The sequence below is a fragment of the Silene latifolia genome, chromosome 10 (assembly GCF_048544455.1).
Source record: "Silene latifolia isolate original U9 population chromosome 10, ASM4854445v1, whole genome shotgun sequence".
Classification (NCBI taxonomy): domain Eukaryota; kingdom Viridiplantae; phylum Streptophyta; class Magnoliopsida; order Caryophyllales; family Caryophyllaceae; genus Silene; species Silene latifolia.
The window spans coordinates 156,904,687-156,929,763 of record NC_133535.1 but is presented as its reverse complement, the minus strand read 5'-3'; the positions used below and the strand labels follow the sequence as shown (position 1 = coordinate 156,929,763).

Genomic DNA, 25,077 nt, shown 5'->3' with positions numbered 1-25,077 from the left:
TGTGGTAGCCGATCATCTTTCTCGGCTATCACATGTGAAGGGTAAGGATGGATTGCCTATTGATGACTCCTTGCCGGATGATCATTTGTTCGCACTTGCTTTGATGGATGTCCCTTGGTACGCGGATTATGTCAATTACTTGGTATCCGGGGTCATCCCACATGGTTATGACTCCCATAAGAAGAAGAAGTTCTTTCACGATCTTAAGCAATATTTTTGGGAGGAACCATGCCTTTACAAGGCTTGTGCCGACGGGATAATTAGAAGATGTATTCCGAATGAAGAAGTCCAACCCATAATCTCTCATTGCCATGACATGCCAAGTGGAGGGCATGGTAGTTCGCGAAAAACCGCCGCAAGGGTGCTCCAATGTGGATTCTTTTGGCCTTCCCTATTCCATGATGTGGCCACCTATGTCAAGAAGTGCGACAAGTGTCAAAGAAGTGGTAACATTTCAAAGAGGCATGAAATGCCAATGAACTACATACTTGAAGTGGAGATATTCGATGTATGGGGCATTGATTATCAAGGCCCTTTTCCGTCATCAAATGGGAATGAGTATATCCTTGTTGCGGTGGACTACGTGAGCAAATGGGTGGAAGCAATCCCAACAAAGACTTGTGACGCGAAATCGGTGACCAAACTCATGGAGACAATCATATTCCCACGGTTTGGAGTTCCACGAATTGTGATTAGTGACCGTGGAACTCATTTCCGGGAAAGGACTCTTGATGCTCTACTTAAGAAACATGGGGTGCAACATAGGCGGAGTCTTGCCTATCACCCACAAGCTAACGGCCAAGCCGAAATCTCTAACCGCGAAATCAAGATGATCCTTGAAAAGACCGTGAGCCGGTCAAGGAAAGATTGGTCTACCAAGCTCAATGATGCATTGTGGGCTTACCGGACCGCCTTCAAAACACCAATAGGAACTTCACCGTTCCGGTTGGTGTCTGAAGCCTGCCATTTTCACGGTTGAGTTGGAGCACAAGGCGCATTGGGCAATCCGCCTCCTTAACTTTGACTTGAAAAGCGCCTTGGGAGAAGCGGCTACTTGACATCAACGAGCTTGAAGAATTTAGGCTAGAGGCTTATGAGAGCTCTAGATTGTATAAGGAGAGGACCAAAAGATTTCATGACAAGGCCATCATTCGGAGAGAGTTTAAGGAGGGGGAGTTGGTTCTCCTCTTTAACTCAAGGTTCAAGTTGTTTGCGGGAAAGCTCAAGTCTAAGTGGTCGGGACCCTTCACCGTGGTCCGCGTCTTTCCACATGGTGCCGTTGAAATATCCGATGGGGATCAACCCTTCAAGGTGAACGGGCAAAGGCTCAAGCACTATGTTGCCGGAACCCCTATTATCAAGAATGTGAGCTCCATCGCCACCTTTATTCCAAATTATTGATTGTTATTCATAACTCCGTCGAGCCTACGACATTAAACAAGGGCGCTACATGGGAGGCAACCCATGCAACTTTGTATATATCATGCATTTAGGTAGAATTTGAGGAATTTTGGATGGATACTACTTGTCAATTTGATTGTTGTCGGCCATGATTGTTGAAGATTTGGGGTTTTTGTTTGATGAACAAGCGTTTGACCATTTATTGGCCTTTATCCGACGTCCCGAGTCGGGTTTGAAAGTCGAAAACACGGAAATCGAGGCCAATAAATGACGGGAATTGGAATAAGGATTTATTGGAGAAAACATGATGAAAGGAGTCAGTAGGGTGACCGTGGCGGTCTTGACCGTGGGAAGTTCTGTAAATTTAATGGAATTTTGACGAAAACACAAGGAAGAGTAGTCCCGGCGGTAGTGGCAGCCTGGTCCACCGGTACCGGGAGTGCGTATACTGATTGGAAATGTATCAAAATGGATGAAGGAAGTCCGATGAGTAAGAGGCCCGGTCCACCGGGGGTACGCTTATGAGGGATTTTCAACAAGTTGGCTTATGAGGGAAGTCCCAGCCGGCAGGCCGGCAGCCGGCCCACCGGCTGGGAATGCATATATTGAAGGAATTGAAAGAAGGGTGTCCTCCCAGCCGGGTGACCGGCGGCCGGTCTTTGGCCGCGGCCGGTCTTCCCGACCCGGGGAGTCTTCAGAAATTCTAAAAAATTTCAAGTTAGTACGTTTTCCCAGTAGGGTGGCCGTGGCCGGTCTTCCGACCGGGGGGAGTACTGAAGCTTCATTTTACACGAAAATCACCTATTCTTTTCATTCTTTTCGAATACTTTTCTCCCTCTTCTCTCACTCTAACCCTAACCTCCCTCCCTCACAACCACTCCCACCACCCCCTACCACCACCTCGACCACCAACAACCACCTCAACCTCCCTCCTAACCTTTTACCCACCATCAAAATCACAAACATGGCCCCAAAGAAAAGAGTGAGGAGAGGAGACTTGGCCCTTCAACAAGCGGAGGCGGTAGCGGCGGCGGCGACCGACATGAGCTCCGATCCCGACTTCCCGGATATCCAATTCACCTCCATCACGATGAAAGGTAAGTTTGTCTTATTCAAGAAACGCCCTATTGCCCCAACCCGATTTATTGATCGACAATCCATGCGGGAATTAGGATTAGATCAAGTTACTCTTGAATTATTTGATGGGGTGGGCATGAAAATGATGTATGCAATTCATGAACGGACCTATGCCCGTCTTACTTGGGAATTTTTGAGCTCCCTCCGTCTTGACAAGCACCGCCAAACCCAAAAAGTAGCCTTTTTGCACTTCCGATTGATGAACAAGGACTACTCCTTGACCCTCCCGACCTTTGCATCCCATTTCGGGCTTGACACTAGCCCGCCTCACAAGGCACCCGAGACTTTCGACCATGGGGCCTTATGGAAGGATATTTCGGGTTTGGATGATATCAAGGGGGTCAAGAGAGCCGCAAACACCGTCCATAATGCGGCTATTCGGGTTTGGCATCGGTACATGGGTTGGACCATCTTTGGCCGAGAGGAAAATCATAATTTCCGAACGGAGGAATTGGAAATTCTCGGCTCTTACCTTCGTTCCAACCCAACTACCTTCAAAATTGACATCGCCCACCATTTGGCCCTCACATTGCAAAGGCTTAGCAATTCTCCGGCCTCTAATACGGCCGTTGTCGTGGGTGGACTCATCACCCATTTGATTAAGCGGCTCAACCGGAGAGTCAACTTGAGTGGCATGCGTTATATGATCGGTGATACAATGTTTATCAAGAGCTACATCCACCACAACCTTGGTTGGTTGAAGACCCACCCGAATGATGGCCTAGACTATTGGCAAATTCGGGTGGATGGGGTTGATCGAAATTCTATCCCTCTTCCCAACCCCGACAAAATGAAAGTGGTGCCCAACTCGGAGTATTATTTGCTTGAGATTGAAAATCTCGAAGACCCCTCTATCCCACAACAAATTAACCCTAATCTTCGGTACACTCGTGGCCGACCCATCATTCCCGCGAGGTCTACCTTGCGGTATGCCACACCGACTACTCCATTTGTCCCCGGGCCCTTCCAACAAGGAGAGGGGTCCTCCAGTCAACAACAACAACAATCTCCCCCTCTCCATGCCGACCTCATTTCCTTCATGGCGGAGATGAAGATTAATATGACAAACGCCGCAAGTGAGCGGCATGGGCTTCAACAAAGGCTTGACCGGATTTACTATGACCATTCTCTTGGTCAATTCCCGGTCTATGATGATTGTATGAGGAACCAATACAAACACCCCTCCGGCCTTCACCCCTCCTACTATTTATTCCCGGATGGCGGACATCCGGAAGATGGGACCTTCCGCTACGGAGATATTAACTTGCGGCCCGACTATTTTAGTGCCCCGGTCTTTCCCACCCCGCCTACCACCCAAGGGGAGGGACATGACGCGAGGTGGTTCGGGGGTGCCCCTTCAGTCTTCCAAGAGGGCGGGTCTAGTGGTGCCGGAGGGCACCCGGAGATGTTTGTTGGTATGAGCCAAGCCATGGAGGATTTTAGCTCGGATGTCCACTTGAACACGGACGATTTCATTCGTGACTCCGAGTTCGGGGCAATTCAAGGTGATGGTGATGGTGATGGTAATGATGATGATGGAGACGGTGATGGTGATGATGACTATGAGTAGAGCCTAGTAATGAGGGCTCCACTTCTTGCTCCCTTTTCAATCCAAATGACGAGTACGATCTCTCCCTTTTATCCAAATTTCTCATTCATGTTTAAATTTTTTCGCATGCATTTAGTTGATAATTCATTTAGTTGCATCATATAGGATTGCATTAGATCTCAATTTTGTAATATATTGTCACATGTAGTAATTGCATTCACTTAGCATAAATTGCATTGTCATTTAAATTTTGCATATAGAATAGAGCATGCATTGCATTTTCAAAATAAAAACCAACTAAAAATTGAAAAATGACCAAAAATCACCAAAAACATGTTATTTTCTTTCACTAAATTGCCCTCCCATGTCTATAAATAAGTGTGGGGAGGGCCTAAAAAAAACAAAAACATGCTTTTAATTTGAATTCCCTCCACACATTTATTTCCATTCGGAAGTAATGTAAATAAATAAGTGTGGGGAGGGAGTTCTTATATCAAAAATCAACAAAAATATGTCTTTTTAATTTTTCAAAAACAAAAATCACAAAAATATGTTATTTTCATTTCAAAAAAAAAAAAAAATCAAAAAAATCAAAAATATGTTACTTTAATTTTCTTATTCACTCCCTATGCTTTTGTCCATTGAGGACAATGTACATTTCAAGTGTGGGGAGGGAAATATCCACTTTGTGAATATTGTTTATATTTGTTCATACCTTTATATGCATGTAAATTTGAGAAAATTCAAGAAAATGCCTAAAAATAAAAAAAAATTCTGAAAAATTCAAAAAAAAATTTGCATTGTATATATATGTTTTGTCTAACCTTTGGCATGGCGCATTGACCACTTGAGGCAAAAAGGAGCTAGAAGACCGCTTGGTATAATCCTTCCTATCTCTCACTCCTTTTACTATTCTTTCTTCTTGGTATCTTGGTATTTTGAAGGAGAACGGGAATTTTTGTTGCCTTGGGTGTCTCCTTGGGAGACCGTTTGGATTTGTTGGTGTTGATGTGCTGCTAGGTTTAGCCAATTTGTTGCACGTTTCATTTCATGTTTGTTTAAATTCCCGCATGCATCTGTTCACATGTATATACTTGTTGCATTTCTTTCTTTTTGCATTGAGTTTGTAAATAAATTTTTGGGAAAGAACATGGTCAAGGGAGGGAACCAAGTACCCCCATGATGAGCTTATGTGCCCAATTGTGCCTTTCCCCTCCTCGTGACTCGCACCCGTGGCCTCTTAGTTAGCCGAGGAAGGAGGGCTTGACCAACGAGTCTAGACCGATCTTGTGAGACCTAGGGGCGTAGACTAGACCTTTGGCTCGACTTAGCTACTCAAAGGGTAAGGGTAGAGCCTCCTAGGGTGGGTACATTCATACCCCGCCCTCATCTAGGTTCGAGAGTAGGTCTCCTCGCGAGGCGTGTCACATCATTACGCATAAGTGTGTCGCATCGTCCTTAGACCATGAAATTGCATTACATTTTTGTGCACATGATATGAAGCAAAAAAAAAAAAAAAAGTTTTTATGAACCTCACATAGCCAAATAGCCATGTTTTCTCCCTACATCGTTTCCCTTTTTGATTCACCCCTTTGAGCTTAGCCTTTTCATTTGGCAAACCCACTTAAAATAGCTACATTCCCATAACCACCCTTCCTTAATCAAGAATTGGTCGGTTTTGTAGTTGTGTTGTAGGAGGTTATTTGGGTCATGATGGTGGATAATGTTCATGTCCACTCGGGTCAAAAGCTTGGTGTTTTCGGCATTGTAAATAGATAAGAGGTTTTGAAAAAGAAATGAAAAACAAAATAGAAAAGTAAAAAAAAAGGTCATGAAAAACCAAAAAAAAAAATGAGTTGTGCGTTGTATATATTTGTTTGTTGTCAAAAAAAAAAAAAAAAAAAAAAAAAAAAAAAAAAGGCAAGCAACACCCCTACTCTTCATTTAAATGGGGTAAAAAAAGCCGTTGCTAAATAAAAGGGCAAATTGATGTTTTTCCAAAGATGAGTCGGGTTTACACATTTTTTTGCATGGCTTGGGAAACCGAGTCGTTGTTACGGTGTAGACGTTACCATTTGTTGAAATAAAAGGAGTTTTATCAAATTTTTCCTACTTGAGTTGGGTTTATGCAATTTTTGCATAGTTTTGGTCATCAATGCTATGTTAGGGCATAGACGTGTCTCATGTGTTGCAATAAGAAATGGGATGTGATGTGTCGACGATTCTTGATTTGAGCCCCACATGTCCAAACGGTGCTTGCACCAATCCCGTTTCGACCTTCTCCTTAGCCCCGTTGTAACCCTTGCTTCATGTTTTGTGCATTTTCCCATTGTTTGCATTTCATTGGACATAGGACGGTGTTACACATTAGATTGCGGGCACGTTTTCGCTAGTGGAGTTAGTTGAGTGATTTTGGTTACTTTTTGTCACAAAAATCACCTTGTTCTTTCATTGAGTGACGAGTGAAAACCGTGAGGATGTCGTTGCCTTGGTCTCCTTAGTCGTGAGTCCTTTGGTTGAATCTTGTGTCGGTTTTGTAATTCTCGGCGGACTTGCCCTTTCTTCCCTTTCCCCGCTCTTGAATTTGTTTCTCGGGCATTGGTCACACAAGGGTTGCTTGGGTCATGCTTAGGGGGTTGGCACCTCAATTGGCACTTCTGAGACGGTACTCCCGACCAAGACCGTGTTTAGTTGTTTGAAAAATTCGGCCACTTAGATGAGGAAAGTGGATCATTTTGTTAGATGCATTCTACTTGTTGATTACGTGCTTTCATGATGAATGTGTCGAAAGTTTTGTAGCAAGACCCAACTTGCCTTGCAATAGGGCACTCTCCCCTCATGGGTGTCAAATTGTGAGTTGAAGGGGCGTTGAGTGCGCTAATACTCGATCGGCTTAAGTAGTAGTTTAGTTGAGTGATGCTTATATTGTGCATCCACTCTCCATATCTATCATAATAATGCTTTGTGCAATTGGTTTGAGGACTTACTCGGGGACGAGTAAGGTTCAAGTGTGGGGAGGTTTGATATAGGACCATTTTGCACTCTTTTTCCCTCTATTTTCATGCATATTCGACCCCATTTAAGGCGGTTTTGTACCCCCTTTACTCTCGTTTCTAGTCCCGATTCCCTTTACTATGACACTTTGGCCCCCTTGCATAAATTGAGGCGGGAACGGGCGAAACGAAGCTAGAAAGACGGGATTTCTAAGCTATGCATGAAAGATGAAGGGAATTATGCTGAGGAGTACCCTCGGTAGGTAGGGTAAGAAGGCTGGCCAGTTTACCGGGAGTACATTTACAAGGAAATGAAGGAAGAAGTATGAAGAAGCATCCCCAGCCGGTGGCCAGGCGGCCGGCTAACCGGCTGGGAAGACACTATGAGCTTGAAGACAAATAAAATGAAGAATGTTACAGGAAACTCCCAGTAGGTCAAATGACGTGGCCCGGCTAGCTTACCGGGAGTCCCTCCAAAAGGCCAAAGTCAAGATTGAAGTCAAGGTGCCCCACCGGTCGGTGGCCCGGCCGGATTGACCGGCCGTGCACACTGATGACTTCAAAACTTCAACTAAAAATCCAGAAACTCCCAGGTCAAAAGGCCGTGGCCGGTTGACCCGGGGAGTGCATATACGTGTTTCAAAGCCCATTTCCAATTTCGGTCCTAATCCTTGTGTAACCTATATATACCCCTCTCCTTAAACCCTTTTGCACACAACCCTAGATCCAGAATATTTCCCCTTTAAAGTTTGAAACTTTGTTAATCTCTTTGTTAATCATTCCCTAATTAAGTTAGTTCTTCAACTAATTGGGGTTTGAATTTGGGTTTGTAAGAAGATTGAAGGATTTCCTTCTTTATTATTTCTATTCCAAATTCCTCTTTTGCATTTGTGTTGGTATTAATTCTCTCCCTATTTTCAATTGTTTACATTTTGTTCTTCTTTCATGCTTGTTTGATTGTTTATGTTAAATTGTTGTTGTTGTTTGTTTGTTGTTGTTATTTTCATCATTGTTCATCTTTTTATTGTTCATCTTTCCTTTGTTTCTCTTTCATTTGTTCATACTTGGATAGTTGTCCTCAAAGACTTAATCTTTGAGTTGATTTGGTTGAAGATTGCATCTTTAGGTTTAATCACCCTTGTTATTAGATTGAATCATCTTTCTTTACAACTATTGTTGGATTGTTGCATGTTTAGTAGTAAGATTCACCTTCTCACCATGTTTGTGACCAAAGTTTCCATCTTTATTGTTTATTTTGCAATTAGGACCATGATTAGTGAGTAGTCTTCCACTAAGGCTCGGTTTGACCCAACATGAGTAATTTCATTAATTGAATTTCATAAAGGCTAATTATTTGGGGAAATTGGTGAGGGTAGTTTAGAGGAATGACTTGGTTTATGGGTTGACTTTTGGGTAGTGTCGACTTACGACCCTTGACCACCAACGAGAGTTGGTTAGGTTGTGATTTGGATACCCGGGATTTGACCCTATTGTTGACCTCGGTTGAGACCGAAAGGGAGAACCGGGGTAGGACACCTCTAAATTAGCGTTTGAAATCGACCCTCGAGAGAGGAGTGGGATGACTTAGGGAATTGATGGGGCTTAATGACCTTAGCAAATATCGGACTACCTTGGGAAAATGCATGTTTTTGGGGTAGTAGGGTATTGAGTTAGGGATTCCGACCTTCGAACCCGAGAGGGGGGTTGGTGGGTAGTGCTAGTGTCCTATTTCGAACCCGAGAGGGGGGTCTTAGGCGAATTAGAGCCGTCACCTCCTCACCTAACTACCCCTTGTGATTGGCCTAGAGATTTAACTATGTGGAATTGCGAATTGTTTGGGAAGAACCGAGTCTTAGGCCGTTTAATCATTTGAATTACAACTTATCCTTCGTTCTTGCTTATTTTCCTTGCTTTTGTTAAGTTTGCATTTCATTTTGTTTTAGATAGCATTAGTATAACAACCTCATCTTTTATTTTCGACTTAGCTAAACGATCGGATTAGAACAATTAGTAATCTTTTCAACTCCTTGTGGGATCGACCCTTAATAGTGTACAACGATAAAATCGTGCACTTGCGAGGTATAGCTTGATACCATCAAGGGGTGTTTGGTTGGAGCTTTTGGAATTGATTAGAATGGTTTCAATCCATTCTAGTCTTTGGTTGGAGGTTTTTGGAATGGAGTTAGATGCCCAATGAATTTTAACTTCATTACAACCCTTGGAATCTCATACTCATGTTTCCACTCAAATTTCTAACTTCATTTCATATTATTACTACCTTTATATTCATTTCAGGATCGAACCAAAACACTCATGAGCAAGTATGTGATTCTAACTCTATACCACTATGATAACACAATCCATTTCATATCATTCCAATATTTCGAATCAAATGACCCCTCAATAAGCTAGGTTCTTAATTCTATAGTACTCATATTATATTATTACTTCAAATTCCAATACCTGAGAAAAACTCTCAAGTGATGGGTAAGGGAATCAATAACCAGCACGACCGTATTTACAAAATGGAAACTTCTTGTCGAGAAAAAAAAGGCAAGGCGAAGTAGTGGCAAATGCTAGTATTATACTCCGTATAACAATACACAAAATGACATATCACATGGTATCATATACGGAGTATGAGAAATTCTTCCGTCCTTTCGGAGTACCTCCTTTCTACTCACTCATGAGTCATGAGGAGGATACAATATTTAATTTCCATTTTTGTCCTCCTCATATATGAGTAGGGAGGACGGAAGAATTTTTCATGGATATATATCCCAAAAAGTCGAAGAAATAATTACTTACCCAGTTTGTAGAGTATTTGCAGCTGTTTTCTAGTAAATCAAGGGCAGTTGTACCGTTGTTATCCTTAATGCTGATTTCAATTTCATTAGTTTCCAACAAGGCTTTAGTCAGTTCAAGGTCATGACGTTCAATAGCTCGATGTAACGGTGTTGCCCCATCAGTATCACCTTGATTCTTGAGCTTCTCAAACACTGGTTTTTTTAACAGTTCAGCATATTGTTCCGACTGTAAAAGTTTTAGATGATGCAGTGGTGTTTGTTTCGTTTCCCTACAAAGCTTGATGAATTCTTCTTCATTATCGCACAATTCAACAAAGATGAGTAAAAATGGTACGTCACCCTTTTCGCATGCTACTTGCCAAGCTGGTGTGGACTCTTTAAGTAAATCTTTGTCGCTCTGCAAAGCCAATCGGACAAACCATTCTTCGCCTCTTTCCACAGCTTCTTTGAGGATTGTTTTTGAATCCTTTTGATTTTCGCCCTGGAACCTAGGAAGTACTTCTAAAAGTTTTTCGAATTCCTGGGATTTAATCATTTTTTGCTTCACTAACAATCAAAAAGAAATTAAAACGTTAAGTTCAATTGTTCCAAGGTAGACACACATATCTAATCTTTGTAATGTCTCGTACCTGGATATTTTGCAGTAATATGATCGGCCATCTTACGAACAACAGGACTTGTAATTCCAGCACCATGGAGACGAATTCCCAAATTACCTAATGCTTGACTTATTACTCTTTCTAGTATCATCTTGGCCGATGATAGACATCCATTATTCATGGCAACAGGTAAACATTTCGTGTACAATGGAATAAGACTGTAGTTCTCTACTAATGGAAATGTCTCCATGGACAACATCACTCCGCAATCATCATGTTTTTCTCGCAAGGCAATAACTAAAGGTATGTCCTTTTTAAGATTCTCCATGTACAATGGATTTACACCCATGAGATCATATCCAGCCTCAAACAGATCATCCACGCCATCACAATCTTCGGCTTCTTCCTGGAGGGTGGTCTTGAAACCTTGGATTAGAAGTTTTGAAATTTCAATATCCCCTTTTCTCGCAGCAATGTGAAGAGCAGTGTCACCGTCTTTGTTCATATGCCAGATCAGTCTCTTGCATGCCTTGATCCATGGTACTCTTGGCCAATATGGAATGGTGCATTTGGTGTCCTCTTCTTGTGTAAACATCAATCTAACTAACCAAGTAGCACCATCTTCGACAACATGATCAAGCATCGTCTTGCCAGATGAAGACACCTTCTTGATGAGCTCCTGATGTCTTTCAAGTAGGAGTCTCGACACTTGCTCTGCAAATGTTATATCAAGACATCAGAATCAATTACTACTATATTGCGAAAATATGTTACATTTCTCATCGCCTTAGGACGACAATCCCTCACTTTCCCGACTAATACTACCCCCTCTCTCCATTATTGCTAGGTATTAAATCAAACAAGATGGTGCATATAAGAACTTCTTACCGTTACATTTGGAGGCATAGTGAAGAGGAGTCTCATCGTTATGACCACTCAATGAGTAAGGAAGATTCGAGGTGAGTATTTGCTTGACCAACTTTGAGAAGCCTCTTTGCATACCAATGAAGATGATGCTTCGATGGCCTTTGTCCAGAATCAGAGTGCTACACTTGTCCAATGGGTACCTAGCTTGGCCCAAAGTCCTTAACAAATGTTCATCCAGTGAAACCAAGTACCTTGCTATGTTTTCCTGCGTCGTCATATCTTTCCCCAAGCTACAACAAAGTGGATTGTCGTCTTCATAATTCTTTGCTAACCAAGGCGGTGTTTCCTGTTAGACAAGATGGTATATCATGTAAAGTTAATGGTTGAGGTCTTAAAATACTCTTATATACACGATCTGTCAAGATACAGCTCACCCAAGATAAAGGCACATGTGAGTATCCCACATTGGAAAAAGAGGAGAGAGAGTTGTTTATCATACAAACCAAGGAGTTACTCCACCCATTGTCAATTGATTTTGGGATGGAACTTCCTTGGGCCTATAAGTCGGACTCTCTCTCCTTCATGCGGGTGCGACTCAGGCCCGACTTATCACGACCGTATTTGAAAGGAAAAAACTATATTTTTGGTACTTGAAAGGAAAAAACTATATTTTTCCTCGGTTATATGAGTATATGGGGTTATTTGACAAATTAATTTGACTTTCAGTGTTTCTCAAACTATTTGGGATTAATGGGTCCTCGACTCCACGTCACCAGTTTTATTTTATCTTCCTGTTTTCAGTAGAAGTTGCTGACCCTTCTTGCGGCTTTTCGTCTTGTCATCTCCCAAAAGCTTCTATAAGTTCCTGTAAGTGATGCAAATTGTAAAGCTAATAAGAAGCCATGCCCTGTTCTAGCGGCTGCTATTTTGTCAAACCTTGCTGCAAGTCTTAGAAATATGAGAAGAATAGAAGCCGTGGTCTGTTCTAGCTGCTGATATTGGGTCAAAACCTCCTGTAAATATTAGAAACAAGGAAATGAGAGGAAGTCGTGGTCTGTTCTAGCGGCTTGTTAGGGTTAACGGACAAGGAAATGAGAGGAAGTCGTGGTATGTTCTAGCGGCGTGTTAGGGTTAGCGGCTTCTACCGAAAACAGGAAAAAAAATTGATGAATAGCTTGAGATGAACACAAAAAGTCACATTAATTTGTCAAAGAACTCCATATACTTAGAGGTGACCATCAGCACGGGCTAACTCAGCCCAGCTCGGCCGGTTTAATCTCTCAGCACACAGCCCAGCCCGACCTGACCAAACCTGCCCAGCCCGTGCCCCTCCCTGTCCTGCCCGGGTTACAAACCTCAGACCCAGTCCATCCTTGACCCGCCTATTTAGTAAATAAAATAAAAAATAAAAACAAGTAACAAAGGCCCGCCCTCAACCATCCACGGGCCTGGCCCGGGTCAAACATATTCCCAACCCGGTCCGGCTCGGCCAAGCCCGCCAATCCCCCTGTATTGGCCCGGGTCTCCAACAGCATAAACGGCTTATTAGTAAAGTAAGCGATGGATCATAATTCGAAGTACAATGTTAGCTTTAATCATGATTGGCGAATGTTCAAGTATTCCTTTTCCTTATATAGCTTTGCGAGCAGATTTATAGAAAATGTGATATTACTGGGTAATTTTTTTATATAAATGGTTTTAGTTGTAATACCCGCCCTTTTAGGGACCCTTTGACCAGCGTTGACTGACCATGGGAGCGGGAGTAGTCTTAGAAAAGTGTGCCAAAACCTTGCGTGTTAAGAGTGGTACTCGATAGAGTAGAGGCTACTCGATCGAGTAGCTAGGTTACTCGATCGAGTAGGGGGCCACTCGATCGAGTATGTTAGGTACTCGATCGAGTCACCAGGGTTTTCGGCCGAGAGTTTTATATCGCGTGTTGTTAAATCCGCAAATCACTTCCGCGACTTTCCTTCTATCCTTCAGTCGCCTCTTTCCCTTCCCTTCACCTCAAAACCTCCATGGAAGCCTTTTTGAAGATCCTTGAACCTTAGGAGGGCGTCACTTGTGTCGGGTAGCGGTCTCTTGCTGAGTTTTCTCCATAATAGGTATGTCATAATCATCATCCGTGTCCTTGTTCTTTTAGTTAGGGTTTGCCTGTTAGTAATAGATAATGGTATTCTGGTTATAGGCGTTGCTTGGTCGCTGGACATGTTATCTGTCGGCATGGATTGGTTGCGGTTGCTTAAAGGTAGGTTCGCCTACTCAGTTTCTGTAGATGGTCTAGTGTGTCGGTCGTTGTGATAGTATTGTGATTGTTTGATATAGTAATTGTATTGTGACGATTGTGATTGTTGTCTGTGGTTCTCGAGGCGTGTCCTCGGCTGAGTGGGGTCACTTGCGGGAGTGGCTTCACGCCCTAGTTTCGCCTTCTGTGGAACCCGCCACAGAAGGGATGTGCACATTAATGGAAAGGGTTATCGCTCGGTATGATGAGCGGGGATTTGGTGGGTGCGGCTGCGGTCCCCCACTGGCAGGACTGGTCTAGTGGACAGTCAGTGACAGAGGTTGGTTGGATTATCGTAATTGTGTGTGTGAGACTGATAGCGTCGTATTGTGTTGTTGTGATTGTAGTTGTTATTCTTTGTGTCTTATCTCGATCATCGACCTTACGTGGTTGTTTGTTTGTTATGTGTCTACCGTGATCCCTTATGGTGAGCAGTCGGTCTTAGCAGGTGTTGATGTTGTTGATAGCTGGAGTCCGAGCAGGGATGAGTCCTCACGAGATATGGCGATCATAGCAAGTAGTCTTTGAGTTGTACCTTTATATCGTTTATTGGTTTAAGTCGCTTGTAATATAACTTAATAGTTCTTTTATCGACATTTGATTATTACTATCCTCGGGCAACCGAGATGGTAACGCCTGTATATCCTAAGGAATGCCTAGTTAAGGCTCCTCTGAATATGGGGGTGTTACATTAGTGACATGAGTTTTAAACATAAACTTCTTATAACATATTTTAACAATAAAATTATGTTTTACAGTGTCGATTTTACAATATAATTTACCGATTTAATTGTAAAAATTTCATCGATTCAAAGTAGAATCATTACAGTAATAATATTTTTCGGAGACTTAAGCAATTCAATTCCTCCATTAAATAGAAAATGAGAGATACCGAAAATATAATAAGAAGATGGTAGTTAAACAATCGTCAAATTTACAATTTATAAAATTTTATAATTCATATGCTTCCTCCAACCTACACCAAAAGTAACAATAGGAAGTTGAGAAAATTTAAGAAAATGGATAAAAAAGTAAGGGTAAAGAGGAAAAAATAGGTGAGCCATAATCTATATAGGCCTTGTTTGGTAAACATATCAGGTGAAATATAGGTGAAGTAGTAGATTTTTGCTTAAATAGTAGATTGACCAATTAAGCTAGTGTCATTTATCTTTGAGCAAAGGAGTATTTCCATGGGTTTAATTTCATGTGTTTGGTTAATAGCATATTGATTGGTCAAATATGCTAAAAGTCCCAAATATGCTAAATTTTGGCAATCCGCTGTTTAGCAAACACTCAAAATGCCAAATTCAAATAGCATATTCATCGAAATCTACCGTTTTTGAATATGCTGCTGATAGCAACGTACTGTAATAACATATTCAATTGCTAATTACAAAACACGTTTTTTAATTCTGTTAATTTAATTTGATAGTCAAATTGTTAATAAAATCTGCCAACTGTACTGATATCACAAATCCATTTCTGATATCACAAATCCATTAGACCTCGTTGGCATTCGATGAGTAGATGAAGAGATAAGACAATTTAGACGGCCACTCATTCAGTAGTGAAAACAAATGTTAAGATGAATCAAATCACATGTTGCAAATCTTTGCTGAATTATTGTACTTTTTTGTGCCAAAATTGAATTATTGTAATTGCCAATTTGGCTTTTACGTACATTGCCATTACCCTTCATGGGACGTACGACGTTCCCCTCGTGGGATCAGATTCGTGAAATTAGAGAACTATGGAGTGATGAGTTTTGCAATCTACCTTTTCATGCAAGTTCATTAAATATTACACAAAATCTCATTGAACACGATACGTATCCGTTACTTTGGAGTGACGGATACCATTTCCTCCCACAAATGACCCAAATAGAGGAGAGAGGGAAGCACATGGGGGTGCCCGTGCCCCCACCTTGTCCCCCCTATCCATTTTCTATAAATCTGCTCGAAAATTACCCATTAAACATGTTTGGTCAACTTGAATGTTCATCGCGGATGTATAATGGGTTTTTCCACTGGTATTTGTAACGTGTGTCCTAAGTGAACACGTACATTAAAAAACCGTTGGCCTCAGCATGTGTGACAGTGGCACGATAGTTAAATACTCCTTCCATTTTATTCACTGGTCTAAAACATTTTCTGTACGGCGTATCTTAATAAAAGTACAGGACAGAGAGAGTATACCTGGTTATCTCCAACAGCAGAAACGGCTTTGGTATAGGCATTAACTAGCAATTTGAGGGTGAAGATATTCCCTTGTCGGGCAGCAGAGTGAATAGGGTTGTCACCATTATTGGTCTTTTGACAGATTAAATCGATGACCAATTTAGGATGTGAGCTCAACATCTTGAGTGCTTTTAACAAGAAGGTGTAACGATCATGTTTCACCGCTGCATGGAGTATGTTCCGAGGCCCATTTTTGCTTCCCAAGAAGTGCGGCCTCGGATCTTCTCTGTTATCCCTATAAAATTTCAGTACAAATTTTACATCGCCCCTGCTCGCTGCACTAAGAAGACGACTCCCCATGTCACAACGATGATTTAGTATAAAACCGTCTCACACTATTATTAACTCTAAATACAGAGTATATGAATTGTGTGTAGTGGAAGTATAAATAAAAACAGAATGTCATATTATTTGATAAATAAAGACTTTCATAGGAGTATAAAAAATAACGACTTACACAGTTACACTTGCGTGTGCCCAAACAAAGTCAATCTCAAATCACAAATTTTTGTTTACAACGGTAATATCTGTTTTAAAATTAAAATGTATAGATATTAGCAAACAAACTTGTCATATCAACGTAAATGGGATGCTACCTGTCTCCTTTTGAATCTTAAGACGGAGATATATGTCTTAAACGAGAGTGATTGATGTCATATTATTATTATTATTATTATTATTATTATTATATAGATTTCGTTTACTGAATTATTGGAGTATATCACAAGAGTCAACTAAATACAGTAGGATTACTGACTATAAATTCTATAATATTGGATTAGGTGGAATCTTACTGCAACAATTTATCGCAAATTCTTATTTCAGACGGGTAGTTTCTCGTCTGAAATAAGACCGACAAAATGTTGCCATTTTTTAAGAGAATATAAGCAGTGAATCTACAAAATGTTATCACTAAATGTGTCATTTTTTATCCTGAAAATAGTGGAAAAAATAATGGTAACATGTTATCAGAAAAATACAAACATTTTACTGTTAAATGATAACATGTTGTCCGTCTTGTTTCAGACCAAACTGTTTATTTATAACTCTACACTTCTAAGAGAAGACTTTTTTTTTTTTTTTGGTTTGGCAAGTAATAAGTTAGAAGACTTAACGAAAGATTAATTTTAATTGTTGTATAGGACGGTCGACTTATCCAAGTTACCAACAGGACAGGAGAAAATCAGAAGACGAAAATAAGCGACGGTGGAAGACGGCTTCATACAATGTTTGCTTAGGAACTAGTTTAGATCCCGCGCAATAAATATGCGGTATTTATAGCCTTTTATTTTTGTATTACTTAATCATGCTAAACTAATAGTTCATTAATTTTTCATATTTCACGTTATTATATTTTGAGGAAAAAAATTGAAGTTTAAAATTCTTCAAGAAAACTAAATAAAATTGAACTGTAAAATAATAGTGTATCTCATTAATTGTTTATTTTTCTCGTTATTATATTTTGTTTCGAGCAAAAAATAAATTAAAACTGAAAATTAATCCAAGAGGATTGAGTAATGTGCTGAAATACATTTTTTTTAAAATTATTTTTTATACCACAACGCTAATGATTCCAATTTATAAATTCTCTCAACTTTTTTTTTTGTTATGAAATTAATCAAAACCAGTTATAGTTTTGTTTATACATAGTATGAATAGTATGTGTCAAGTCATTATAAAATAATAATATCAATAAAAATTTAATTGGTTATATTCTTATACTCCCTCCCAGTCGTCATAATGTTCCCCTTTGATAATGGCACGATACTTAAGGAAAAGTATTAAAATAGGAGTAAAAGAGTTGTGTGGGGTTGGTGATAGGAGAGAGGGATGAATTATTAGTAGTTAAATAAAGAATTGTGGGGCCAAAACATAAAGGAAAGTAATAAAATAAGAGTAAAAGAGTTGTGTGGGGTTTGGTGATAGGAGAGAGAAATGAATAAAATAAGAGTAAAAGTTTCTAAAAATAGAAAGGGGAACATTACTTGAATAATCCGTTTTGGGAAAGAGGGAACATTATAGTGACTGGGAGGGAGTATTATTTATACTTTAATTAAAATATAATAGTTTAGTGTTTAGTGAAAATTATATAATTTGATGAAAAGATTAATTTTTATGAAAAGAATTATATAATTAAATACATTATAATTATTAATTTCCTTATTTAGTGAATACAATTAAATTATAAATAGCTTTCTTATTTAAAAAGATGTTTTTTTAAGGGAAAATTTGTGAGTTCACCTATACATTTAGTAAATAGGGGATTAGGATGAATACGAACCGTATGACGGTTTGCACATTGTAACCCCGTAATATGGTACGTAGGGTTATAAAACTTAAAAGTCCGAAAATACTCTTAAAAAGTTGCGAGTTGAAAAATGTAAGCATGCATGTCACTATGTGGGTAAACCATAATCCGGATGATATTCAAACTATTTAATCTATACTACGTACATAGTTTATTAAGTCGAAACTTTAGTGTCGGCTCGAGTTGAGATATTTGTCCTACTTTTATGTCTCATCTCCCATCATATTATTTCCGAATGTTCCGATGCTCAACAGCTCAAGCCCAGTAGTAAGTTGGGCCTAACTCGAGCTCCAAACTTTGCATCATTGAGCATATGAGCCCAGCCCATGTTGTTAGTACGCTTTGTGCTAAGTGAGAACTATTTTGAGGGAAAGGTTATTATATATCCCTGGAGTAGATTTACCAAAATTGACCCGACCTAACATCCATACTCAAGATCCGAACTTGACCCGATCCAACATAACCCCACCTGAATTTTCATTGTTGCAAAATGAATATTATCCACAAATAATTTGATAATAGTTTATCTGAAAATAACCCGGCCTGACCTGAAGTCTGCAGATATGACCCAAAATTGACCCGAACCCGAGCCCGAGCCCGACCAAGTTGACCTGTTACTCTTGAGAATGTTTACTCTTTTTTTTTTTTTTTGATAAACGGAAATTTAAGAGGTCTCATTTTCTTTATTGGCCACATTAGTAAATGTATAGAGTTCGTCATCTTATACGCCCTCCGTTTAAAAATTTGTTACCTTTTATTAACGTGCTATTCATAGAAAATAAAATAGGTTAACAAAATAATTGGGATCGAGGGATTTTATTTGACTAAAATATTTAGTGAGATACTTAACCTCAATTTAAGGAGGATAATTGTGCTTGTCTAACAAATAATACAAAGCGTTTTGCTTGTGACGGACACTATCCGTCATAAATTGAAGACGGATAGTGTGTCTCACGATAAGGTAAGTGGGAGAGCAAGTGAGAGGAAAATGAAGCACTTTATAAATAGTGTCACTTGCATTTTGTGAGAGAACATTATCCGTCTTTAATTTTTGATGGATAGTACCCGTCTTCAAGGAGAATTTGTGCAAATAATATGTGTTGGTTACATGATTAAAAGAGGAATTTTCTTCTCTGAGACTTGGTTCTTCTTATGTTGGTTACTTGGTTGGCTGGCAATTAGTAAGTATTCTAAATGACAATCATCTTTCACAAATTCTTACTAAAGACGGGCACTATCCGTCTTTAGTTGTAGACGGATACCATTTTGTGAGACAAAATGCCCAAATTGGTGATAGTGGGAGGCACATGGGGGTGCCCCCACCTTGTCCCCCCTATTTGTTTTATGAGTGTAACTACCCGTCTTAAGATTCGACCCGTCTAAAGCAAGACCAACTGATCATCTTTACACTTTTACAACTACCAAAGTCCATAATATGATCATATATACCGCTATGCCAGGTGTTTCAGCCGTCAATTTTCATTAAATATGAGATTATTTGTGTTAGGAAGAATTTTATGAAGCATTTTGTACTCCGTTTGTTCTCCATGGATAGGGTCAACAATCCACTAAACAACTTTATTATGGTGCTGTTTGGCCAAGCTTAAAAAGTGCTTTTGCAATTGAAAAAGTAGTAGCTTGGCCAAACATGGTAAATTAGAGGGTTTTAAAAGTGCTTTTGAAAAGTCAAAAACTGATTATTCACCCCCAAAAGGAGAAGTAGATAATTACTACTTCTACTTTTCACATAAAGAACGAAATAAGCAAACAAAAGTTGTATTAAAGTAGTTACGCCAAACATATAAATTTTGTGAGAAACCACTTTTTACAAAAGTATGGCCAAACAACTAAAACTTTTCCGAAAAGTAACTTATGAATAAACTCTTTTTGAAAAGGAAAAACCATTTTCCATAATCAAGGCCAAACATCACCTATGTTTGACAAATTAGTATCTCCATCTTTCTTTTTTCTTCATCTATAAAATACTATTAAAAGGCTAACCTTAAAAAGCCACATAGACAATGTCACATGGGATGAAAAAAAGCCATGTACGCAATAACAATGTGACTTGGCAAACTAATATGACATAGATTATCAACTTATATTATATTGAATTAATTAATTTAATTCACTTATTTCCTTTAAAAATTCATTCATATTCCATTAGTTTTAAACTTAATTAACTCAAAAAAAACTACAATAAAAAAATACGCATTAATTATATGTTAATAATTTCGAGATATTTCATATAGAGTAGTATTATATGTATTCGAAATAAAAAAACCGAATACATGAAATTAAGAAAGAAGAAGAATAAATGATGTTGAAAAAAAAAAAAAAAAAATTGTATCTATGCAATATAGTAGTTAAAGGCTACTTAAAACATTTAGTTTTAATCCACATGTTGATTTTTTATTAGTAAATACTAATTCATCTATATTGATTACTTGATTATTTATTTATACAATATTATAAAAGTCTAGATTATGTATTAAAAAGTTATCTTTAAAACCGTCACATGCTTATAAGTACAAAAAAATTAAAAAAATACTAATTGCAAACACAAAAAATGAATTAATACAAATTCTTTATTTTCCTCTCATAAATTTGGTTATTAATCTACTTAAACCTTTAATTTCTTTTATTTAATAGGATGGTTTTTTGGTTTTCTCTCACCATCATTATAATTTGTAGTTATCATAATTTTTTTTATCTACCTTTTAATCCACAAAATCGTTCCTCTTCCCTCGAATAAATTGTTGAAATTAATCCATAATTAATAACAAAAAGTTTCCTATATAACTATTATAACAATCCTAATATACATACATAGATAAATAAATGAATTCTTTCGCCTTTTATCCGTATTATGTTTTAAATTTATTAATAGTAAGAATATTATTTAGTTATTGTTTTAATTTGTGTTTGTATTGAAATTGCAGGAATATGACATACTCAATTATCAATAACATTGCATTAAATCTATACTATCTAATTAAAAGGATAGCTTAGAACATTCAATTTCATTTCACATGACATTTTCACACCCCATTAATTCTTATTTATTTTTGACATGCATGGAATAATAATTGAATTTATAAAACTATAATCTATAATTAAAAAGTAAGCCAAACTATTTACCATTAACTGAATGTCATATGTTAAATTTCATAAGATAGTATCTAACCACTCTTATGCAAAGTGGATTTTGTAAAAAAAAAATAAGAATAATAATAAAGCAAATCTTTTACATTTTATTTCTCCTTTGCTCCATATTTATGTCTATATTAAATTTCATAGTAATGAGAAAAATCTATAACTCAATAATCTAGATATAAAATATATAAATCTAATTAAAAGGCAAACAAAACTAACTATCATCATTTACATGTCATATTTTAATTACATAATAAGACAACATCTTAAATCAATCTCCTGTAAGGTGGATCTTGTAAAAAAATAAATAATAATAATAACAACAACAACAACAACAATAATAATAATAATCAATCAAAACTTATACATTCCATTTCTCTTTATTCCTTATTAATGTTTACAATAAATTTCATAATAATGAAAAATGATGCTCAAAAGTCGTGAACCTTGATTCATATTTATACCTATATTAATTTTGATAATAATGAAAAAAAGATGCTCAAAAGTCATAAAACGCATCCTCAATTCTTTATATATTTTTGATGGAAGACAAAATTTATAAGCCAAAATTTTTCTTATCTTTATCGTCAGTAAAAATAAATGTATCACTAAACTTTCCTATCATTCTATTAACATCAAGCTAAGTGTATTAAGGTTTTAAAATTATTAACTAATTTATCTACTTTTTATGTAAGTTCCATTGGGTTATGAAATGTTCATCACATTTTCAATTTCATCATTTGTGTTTGTTTTGTTCTCATTTAGAGGCTATCAATATTTGTGGTGTTGAGATATTCAAAGGTAATATATTTACATCTCTACGACTTCATTCTCATTCCCTTTTTCTTTCACTATTTAAGACGAAACTTAATTTAACAACGATAATATTGCATAAAACAAATTTCACTATTTTGTTGGTTAATTCAGACTAATTACTAAGTAATTTTTTTTATTATAGGGTCGATTCGTTGGAAAAAGAAGACTATATGGAGAAGTAAAATACTAGGATAGCTTAAATAACTATATATGGGAGACTAACTACAAGACTGACGACATCAACGTGAATGACTAATAGTTTTTTTTCTTTTTTTTCAAATGTATATTTTATTTTGGTATTTGTTTTTTTTTTCATCATTTACCTTCGAAAAATTAGCAATATTCACCTACTTTTGCTTATTTAATTTATCGACTTTGATCTTTATGTTAACATGTAAATGTCCTAATCTTAGTATGCAATCAATGATGAATTATTCATAAGATGAACTTACTATATGTTTTGATATTTTATAAAATTTCAATTACTAAAAATACTAGAAACATCACACTCAAAACAAAACATCCCGTGAATTTCACGGGCCACAAAACTAGTGAAGGGTTTAAAAAGAAAATATTCATGAAATTTGATATTTGTATTAAACTAGGAGTATGAAGACACTTGATCTCTGTTCTTTTCTGCTTAATTTCAGCTCTTATTTAGTTCAATTTAATTTGGCTCAATTCAGTTCAGCCTCAACTTATTTCAGCTTTATTGATCTCAACAAATTTCATTTCAATTCAGTTTCATTCAACTCAAATCAATTTAGTTCAACTCCATTTAACCCTTGAGAGCAAGGCATTAGTATCGAAAAATATAGAATTATTATGTCAAACTAGTGAAAAATAAATATAAAAATAGTGCTTACTTTAATTACATCATGAATTAACCCCATCATATTGAATTTGTGTTTTATCTTCGACTTTTACTTCCCTTTGTTGTCATTAAACTTATATTATAAGTTATCTTTCAAATTCAAATGAATACAAAGTCCCAACTCAAACTTAAAAATGGCTAATTAATAAGGGTGAACCCGATGTACTATAAAAAGAAAAATTCATAGATACATCAATATATCATATCATCGTACACTCTAGCCAAATGTAAATTACCTTTTTTTATTCTACTATAATCATACAATGGCGTTCTAAACATAGAGATTTCTTATCTAAAAATTAGGTAATTTACTTAAAAGTTTTACTGTAATTTGCGAAACTATTCAATAAGTCGTTTAATAAATTAATATGAGAATTGGTGAATAGGGGGGCCATAATTAGGAAGAAGTCATGCGACACAACACAATACAAGATTTAGGAAGTTATGCGCATGTCTCCACGAGAGAATGGAAGATGGACGGCACTTTGGAACGTATTGCCACATGGTTTGATGGACCGAATTTCCCTAGCATGTAGTATGTGCCTTGCTCTTTGATCGATTTTCAATGATCATAGGACCTAAGATGACATTCTCAGCAAATTGATTTTGAGGGCTTATCGAACGGATTTAAACTGATGCGTTGTTAAATACTTACATAACACGAACATATATGGTTATATGAAGGTATGTCATCAAATGATTTTCGTTGACATTGAGGAATAAAATAAACGAAAAATAGATTCGAATTTGTGATATATCATCCATAAGTTAATGTGTTTTAATAAAGTTCTTAGGTTTTATGCCTACATGTTATGCTCGTATACATTAGGGTGAGTTTGAATCTAATGACAACAAGAAAAGACATAATATACAGAGTACTATGAATATTGTGAGTAGGGATGACAATGGATCGGATCTGGGTAGGGTTCGATAGGACCCAGATTCATATCCGCCACACCAACGTTGGATCCATATCCGACTCATATCCGGTGGATCCAAATTTTCTAGATCCATTTTCAAATAAGTGGATCCATATCCAACCCATATCCACGGGGTCCGGATCCGTGGATCTGGATAGGGTCCAGGATCCGTTGCCATCTCTAACTTACAACTTGTGTACTCATTTGTGTAATGTTAGTAGGGATGACAATGGACCTGATTAGGGTAGGGTCCGATAGGATCCAGATCCATATCCGCCACACCAACGTTGGATCCATATCCGACACATATCCGGCGGATCCAAATTTTTCAGATCCATTTTCAAATAAGTGGATCCATATCCAACCCATATCCACGGGGTCCGAAAAATTAAGATCCATATCCTACCCACCAGGGTCCGGATCCGCGGATCCGGATAGGGTTCAGGATCCGTTGCCATCTCTAATTGTGAGCAACCATATTAGGATGGTTATGTCTAATCGACCTATAACCTAATCAAAAAGTTTAAATTTCTTCCTACTGGTCTTCACACGAATCTCAACAAAACAATTTTAACAACACGTCTCTCGTAAACACATCACACAACTCAAACAACACGACATCCTAAACATACCAACTAAACTCCCCAAACCATCTAATCAAAACTAGTATAGATCCCGCGCTACAGCGCGGTATTTTTTAGATTTGATTTATAAAGAAGCGGACTTAATAAAAATTATTTGCATAAATTAACTGTACTTTCAATTAATGTTATAATGTACTAATATAATATTAGTAAGAGGTAGAAAAGAAAATAACTACGGTTAAAAGACATTTAAGTTAAGTTATTTTTGCAGTACTAATATTATTGTGCTTTATTATTAAGAATTTTTTTTGACATTAATAATCCATTTAAGTTAGATGTAATATCTAATTAAACGCGTATTAGACTCGTGAAGGAAACCGGTAAAAACAATATCTGTATATATTTATTTATGGTAGAGATCGAGAAAATAAGGAGTTTGGAATTATTATATTATATTATATATTATTAAGAAGGTAAAGATTGATGAATATTGTGTAAATCATTTCATTATATATTTATTTACGGTATATTTTTTAGTGTAGCTA

General features: G+C 37.6%; 1 protein-coding gene across 3 annotated transcripts in view; it reads right to left on the bottom strand.

The window, feature by feature from the left end:
• The window catches only part of LOC141606516 (uncharacterized), a 28,117-nt gene extending 11,769 nt beyond the window's left edge, over positions 1–16,348 (bottom strand). Inside the window, exons 1-5 of one of the 3 annotated variants that reach the window (XM_074425670.1) lie at positions 15,833–16,346; positions 12,169–12,366; positions 11,375–11,699; positions 10,517–11,200; positions 9,889–10,433 (exon numbers count right to left, since the gene is read on the bottom strand). In XM_074425670.1, coding sequence (XP_074281771.1) covers positions 9,889–10,433; positions 10,517–11,200; positions 11,375–11,699; positions 12,169–12,366; positions 15,833–16,174 — 2,094 coding nt within the window. In that variant the 5' untranslated portion in view covers positions 16,175–16,346. Of the gene's footprint in view, positions 1–9,888; positions 10,434–10,516; positions 11,201–11,374; positions 11,700–12,168; positions 12,367–15,832 lie in introns of all 3 variants that reach the window. The other 2 variants (XM_074425672.1, XM_074425671.1) reach the window with 2 other exon arrangements.
• Between the last annotated feature and the right edge of the window lie 8,729 nt (positions 16,349–25,077).